The following is a 7,231-nucleotide window of genomic DNA, read 5'->3' on the forward strand; positions in this document are numbered from 1 at the left end:
GCATCCACACCTGAAGACAGGCGGGCGATCCAGGCTGACCTGGACAGGCTCAGCAAATGGGCGGATGAGAACCTGATGGTGTTTAACACTGAAAAATGCAAGGTTCTCCACCTTGGGAGGAAAAACCTGCAGCATCCTTATAGGCTCGGCAGTGCTACGCTGGCTAGCACTACGGAAGAAAGAGACTTGGGGGTTATCACTGACCACAATATGAACATGAGCCTGCAATGTGATGCTGTGGCTAATAAAGCGACCAAAACATTGGCTTGCATCTATAGATGCTTCTCAAGCAAATCCTGGGATGTCATTCTCCCCTTGTACTCAGCCTTGGTGAGGCCGCAGCTGGAGTACTGTGCCCAGTTTTGGGCTCCACAATTCAAAAAGGATGTGGAGAAGCTTGAGAGAGTCCAGAGAAGAGCCACGCGCATGATCAGTGGTCAGGAAAACAGACCATATGACGACAGGCTGAGAGCCATGGGGCTCTTTAGCTTGGAAAAGTGCAGGCTCAGGGGTGATCTGGTGGCCAACTATAAGTTTATCAGGGGTGACCACCAGTACTTGGGGGAACGTTTGTTCGCCAGAGTGCCTCAAGGGATGACGAGGTTGAATGGTTATAAATTACTGTAAGACCGTTTCAGGCTGGACATAAGGAAGAATTTCTTTACTGTCCAAGCCCCCAAAGTCTGGAACAGCCTGCCACTGGAGGTGGTTCAAGCACCTACATTGAACACCTTCAAGAGCAAATTGGATGCTTTTCTTGCTGGGATCCTATGACCCCAGCTGACTTCCTGCCCTTTGGGCAGGGGGCTGGACTCGATGATCTTTCCAGGTCCCTTCCAGCCCTAAAGTCTATGAAATCTATGAAGTCTATCAAATCACTGAACCCAAACAATCAAACTCAAGCCTACTATGGGGCAGCACAGAGTAAACCCTAAATCACAGAGTTGGAAGGGACTCTGATGGCCATCTAATTCAACCTGAAGTGACATCTAATTACCCAAAAAGCAAACCAAGTAAGGAAAAAAGAATGCTTGGTTATTTCCTCTATTTGGAAGTTGAATTTAAAACTATGATAATTTGACAAAATTGTAATATCAGATCATCTGCATACCCCCTTATGCTGACTGAGGGACAGCACTTGCAAAAACTCCAGAGAATGCAGAAACCACAGCAGATTGAGAGAACAGCTGATTATAACATACTCATGATCTGAAGTCACATTATTGTGATCATGACCTGTTGTAACCTTGATCAGAAACTTACTTTCTAATTCCTCCTTCTTCCTTCAGTATACCTCGTTTGTTCTTATCCACAGTAAGGTTAAGCAGAACTCCACAGGCAGAAAAGCATACATCTTGATGTTTGGCATCGAGCAAAGCAATCATGAACTTGTAGACTGGATTGTACAGCAGGAAACAAAATTACCCCCAAGAAGATGGGCGTGGATTACAAAGGGCATTATACAAATGGAACAATACACTTATTAAATTTGTATGCTCAGAGAAGGAGCCAGAACCACCTGAAAATGTTACCTGATACCATGTTAGCTCAATGTTGCTAGAATTGCCTAAGGCAGGGGTGGGCATTGTTTCAGCTGGCAGGCCACTTAACGAGTTTTGGTGAGCTGTCAAGGGCCACACACAAAATCTTTCAGAAGATATCATTTTAACAAATTACAGATAAAAAAAAACCACATCATATATTAAAAATCAAATCTCTACTATATTTTAATTTTATTTCAAAATATATTTGTGTCATGATTTATGGTTTTTTGAGTAGTGTATATAGAGATGATTGAATAATAGCTCAAAATAAAGTCTGACTCTTGTATACTGTGTGTGCGGGGTGGGGGGTGGTGTGCGAGGGGCTGCCTGTGTGCTAGGTCACAGGAGCTGGCCAGGGCGGGGGAAGGAAGAGGTGGCAGGGGGCATGTGCCGCAGAACTCGCCCAGGTGGTGCAGTGCAGGTGTGGCCTGTCCTCCTCCCCACGCCCCCATTCAGACCATGGTTGCCCTCCATGGTGCACTGCATGGGGCTGAGCCCCACCCAGGGCAGCCCGCATTGTGCCTCTGCCCACACCCACCAATCGCACTGGCCAGCATGCACAACTTGCCAGTGGAGTTGCCATCTACCCACTCAACTGCCCAAAGGTAGTGTAAATATAGCAACAAATATGCTTATCTCACCAGGCAGGCAGAGTGGATGGAAGGCAGCCAGGAGCTGTAGCTGTAACCCCACATGCTGGGGCAGCTTCCTCCCTGCGCTATCTGGTGCCTGGAATGGTGCAGCAAGGGCAGGAGGAGGAGAGGAAGAGGAGCTGCCACTGGAGGCAGGGAGAGCTAAGCAGTACCCAGGAGGCTGTGGCGGCAGCAGGAGCAGCCTCACCAGGAAGCTGTGCACACTAGCCAGGGCTGGGACTGTTGGTAGGTGCGTGGCTGGTGTCCCAGCTGGAGCTCAGCCCTATGCAGAGTGCTGCAGGGGCAGCCACAGGCTGGAAACAATCATTTGGCGGGCTGGATCCAACCTGCAGGCCATATTTTGCCCACCCCTGACCTAAGGATACTGGATATTGGTCATTACCACATATTGGTCACTTGAACACTGATTTCTCTAATCTCCCTAAAGGAATTCTCATTAATATTTGTATTAGTATTTGGATATTTATTTGGTATATTTTAATGCTTTGGCTAAATTGAAAGTGAGATAATTGTTTAGTTTATATTTATTTAGTGTTGCTACCTTTTTATGTACTCTAGGGAAAATTTTCAAACTCAGATGCCTAAAATAAAGTTAACTTAAAACAACTTTGGGCACCTACCCAAATTGAAGCGACAGATAGGCAATTTCATGGGCCAATACTGGTGCTCACTGCTATTTTCATGGGCTTATCACAGTGCCTGCCCTCCCCCCAGCCACTAATTGGCTGAGGGGCCCCAGTGGCTCTGCCTCTTGCCGATGATTGGTAGAGGGCTGTCCTTCACATGGCCCTGCCCCTTGTTGCTGACTGGTGGAGAGGGTGGGGCTGCATGAAAGGCAGCCCTCAGCCAATCAGCAGTGGAGGAAGTGGCTGCCATCTTGGCTGCTCCCCTTTGCCCTGGCAGATTCCCCCCATAGTGGGCTGCGAGGCCAGGCCACAGCAGCCACTGGCTCCCACTGGGGAGCTAGCATTTTATTTTTAGTAAGTTTTTTTTTCTGGCAACTGCATACAAAATTGTGGAAACTGCTGTTTTTCGCAGTATTCACAGAAACCGCCATTTTTTGTGGTTTCCATGAAAATGTGATTTGAGTAGGTCCCTACACATAAGTATATGAGTTCAGAGGTACTGAACTCCCCTTTACTTCAGTTTGAGCTAAAGGTCCTCACTGATTCTGAAAAAAAATCAAAACACCTATATAGATGCCTAAAAATAGGTACCACATTTGAAAATACAGGTTTAACCCTCAGCAGGAATGAGATCTCTGAACACTTCAAGACACAGCTCGAAAGGAGATGTCCTCAGGGGTGGATCTGGGTGGGGGAGGGTAGCAGCGGTGTTACAGTGGCACCCCCCCTTTGATTCCTGTTCCACCCAAACTTTAAAAACCAACTGCCTGGAAGAGGCAGCAGCATTTCAATTCAGGCAGTGATGAGGGAGCCAACTGAATCCATGCCTCATTTTAATGCATCTGATTCCTGTTAATCTCTCTCCACTCTAGAGTTAATGAACCCACCTCTCTCTTTTTTTTTAATGATTTTGATATTCCAATAATCAAGCTATCCTTTCTTCTTCAATTTTGCTGTCTGTTAGTTATTCTTGGTTAGTTATCCCTGCAGACTGTTTAATTCAAGCTAAAAACCTTTACTCAAGTGTGGAAATGATTGACAGCGAAGTGTTGGAAGTACTGTCAAGATACTCAAGAAGGCTAGGTATTGTATTATGAATCTTATTAAGAGATGTACATTTAACTATAATGACCACATGACCAATAAAACAATATTTTTATACTATTTTGCCTAGGTTGTTCTGTTTTTTAATACTTTATATATTAAGCTAGCTAATTAGTACACATTGCAATAGTTACATTTGTTTTTTGCTTTGCTCTTAAACCAAAAAATATAGTACGGACCCTTAGCAGACTAGTTTCTCTCTGACTGTAGAAAAATATATGTTGTATTATATGTAATAATTCACCACACCACTTGCACCCCTTTTCAAAATCCTAGATCAGTCCATGGATGTCATAACACAAGAAAATTACAGAGAAGTGGCAGTAATTAAATTTTTACAAGATACTTTCTCTGGATGGCGAAAGAGCTGTCATTTGCTCTAGGGTTTCTCATCCATCAAAAGGAAAAAATGACAGACTACTGCGGGGGGGTCTTACCCTTATACTTTTTTGTTGTCTTCTAATGAGGCCATTACATGTTTTTGAAAGTATACAAATGAACACCTGAAGCATAGTCATATACAAAAATCAGGGTCCTGTAAATCTAAACTTTTAAAAATATTTACATTTTATTTTATTATACTGAATCACTGCTGACAGAATCAATAATGTGGATGCTAAGGAAGAGCTAGCAAGAAATTTCAAAATTGTTTATAATAATTTAAAAGAAAAAAATACTTTCTGCATTTTTTTCTGTGCAACAAGTTTCAATGCACTTTCCCCCTCAAGTAACCTTGAGGTCAATAACACCCTAGTAAAAGTGGACTCATTATTCTTGTTGGTACTCTGGCTACTGGATTTTTCAATTCTACATTAAGTCAAACCTCTTAAGACTGCTTGCTTATGTTTAGAATTATAAGCATCCACTTAAATAGGTTAAAAAGCATCACTACTTATGCAATAGGAACTTACTCTTTCTCTTCACAATGAAGTCACAGATTTCATGGTACTGGGAAAGATTACCAAAGACTCTCACAGCCTCCAGAATTCCATCCATATTGCTGCTCATTAGCAGTTTTAAAAGCACTATTGATTTACAGAGAAACAGAAAAGTACAATTACCATTACTTATATATAGCACAAAATGCATGCTTCATTCTTTACAGATAAACGTGAGGATAAACCTCTTTGCCGACGGATTTACAAACAAAATGGAACACGTAAATGTAGGATGGGACACAAAAAAATGAAGTGGCAAGCATGAGCATATGTACAAGTTATTCCATTGTTTGAATATCTGCTTAGTCAATATTTCCTGGAATGGTTTTTATTTCAATGGGTAGAGAAATGTGGTACACTGGCTCACTGCAGACCTGGGAATGATCTAGAGAAGGATTGGTGAGGAATGGATTTAGAACCAAAAGGAGCTGTTAAATTAGCATATTTTGGGGAAATCAGATTGCTATCCCCAGTTCTGCCAGAGATTGGAAGACTGGCATGGCTGAAGAGATAGAAAAGGCACAGGTAGAGGGCAGAGAAGAGGTGATTGCCACAAAGTGAGAAATGGCTGGGTTCAGACAGAGGTTTCTGCAGAAGGAACCAAGAGGAGTGGATGGATCTTGGACATACTCCGTAGGGAAGACAGCAGGATTTAGGGATAACATTAGTCTGTGGAGGGGAAGCAGAAGGGAGTCAAAGATAGTAAGCAAATTGGGCAGAAATGATGGTGGCTTTGCTGACAGAAATGGAGGATGATGTTAAATGAGTCCCTTACTTGAACCATATTCCTACTGATGGCAATGGAAGTTTATTAAGAATAACAGAACTCTGTCTTATTGAACCATTATCTATTACAATATAATTATATTTACAAATACAAAGCATCAACTCAAATACAGCCAACACAATTTATTGACACTGAAATTTATCTGAAGGCTTTTCCTGCTGGCCACCTCCCTACCCTGTTAACTTCATATTGAGTAGGTTGCATGACATTCCTGTATTTTTAGAAGAAACAGCTGGGTCTCCACCATTGCCTGGAAGGGGCAATTTGCCCTAGAAGATTTCATTGCACAGTGATGGAGCACTGCAGGCTCCATCATTCATCAACCTTCACAGAAAGCCTCCATGATGAAAGATGGAGCCACTAGGACTGTCACTCAATACATAAGGGATTACATAATAGACATCTATACTTTTGCCACAGAGAAAAGAGAAGTAGTTGGCTTCCCTCTCATTCCTTTGGCTGTTGCCAGACTTGGGTTAAACTTGATTCAGACAGTTCTGAAGTGGTAATCTTTTTTCTCCAAAATCCACCCAAGCTACATCAAGCAGCAACATTTCTTAAAATGCTTCCTAGGAGAAGCAACTTGTTGACCCTCTGGCTAAAAGTGCTTTAACTCTCCTACAAACTGCTCAATTCAACCAGGGAGATAGCAGTAGGTAAAAACGGTTGACAATTAGAAAAGGCAGCCTGTAGTATGGAAGAGAGGTGGAATTCAGCTTCTGGTCAATAGCTTTTGGGCATCGTTGGCTCTAGGATATTTTCAATCTGTATTTCCACCACTCTATTATGTTCTATGGTTCTGCAAAGCCATCTGCTCAGCAAACAGACTTGCAGAATTGAATTCATAATGAAATCTAAAATACTGTTACAAACATGGGAACAAAAGCATTTTTAAAAGAGCCCCATCTTAAGAGATGAAAATCTGAGGTAGCATTATCCTGGCTAGAGACAGACATTCAAAAGGTCTGAGCCTGAATTGATTCAATATTTGCAGGTTAGTCTAACCTGCAGAGAGTGAACTGATTTGCAAGTGGATAGACGTTCACTTTTGAATCAGGAAATGCAGGCACATGTCTGCAGTGGCTCAGTCTAGAAGTTGCGGGGGTGCTAGAATGAGCCCTGCCTTCCCTTCCACAGTGCTGAGCTGAGAGGGGATGTCGCCAGGCCCTGGCAGGACGCTATGATTAGAGAAGGGTTTAGACTCCCACCCAGGGCAGCACAGTCCCCAGCCAGAGAGTGCCTGGAGGGTGAAGCAGCCCTTGCCAGGCTTCCCCCTCCCCAGCTCGCTGCTCAAGCCCTACGAAAGAAAATATGCATCTCTCTCATTAGGTTCAAGAACTTCTTATTTGCAGGGTTTATTTGCAGTTGCAGGCCACTGGCATCTAGCTCTAAGCAGACACTGTTCTGTCTGCCTTTGTTCCAGTGAAATCGGAGAGACACACAAAGACAGCTCTCAGCATTAGCTAGAATGGGAAGGGGGGGCATGGCCAGATGCTGGCTTGGGTCTGTTCTGCTGGGGTCCCTGCCATGGGAGAGGGGCGGGAGGGGGAGATCCCTGCTTGAGCAGTAGGGGGGGGTG

At 43.7% G+C, this 7,231-nt stretch overlaps 1 protein-coding gene across 3 annotated transcripts in view; it reads right to left on the bottom strand.

Annotated features, from left to right (window-relative positions):
• Positions 1-7,231, bottom strand: part of ARMC2 (armadillo repeat containing 2) — a 210,611-nt gene that overhangs the window by 51,186 nt on the left and 152,194 nt on the right. For all 3 annotated transcript variants that reach the window (XR_002097939.1, XM_019520123.1, XM_019520124.1), the window contains exons 15-16: positions 4,839-4,952; positions 1,264-1,396 (exon numbers count right to left, since the gene is read on the bottom strand). Coding sequence is in view for 2 of the 3 variants with exons in the window: in XM_019520123.1 (XP_019375668.1) it covers positions 1,264-1,396; positions 4,839-4,952 (247 nt within the window). In the remaining variant the exon portion in view is untranslated. The remainder of the gene's footprint in view (positions 1-1,263; positions 1,397-4,838; positions 4,953-7,231) is intronic.

Source organism: Gavialis gangeticus, unplaced genomic scaffold (assembly GCF_001723915.1).
Source record: "Gavialis gangeticus isolate Ggan-Ray unplaced genomic scaffold, GavGan_comp1, whole genome shotgun sequence".
In the NCBI taxonomy this organism is placed as follows: domain Eukaryota; kingdom Metazoa; phylum Chordata; order Crocodylia; family Gavialidae; genus Gavialis; species Gavialis gangeticus.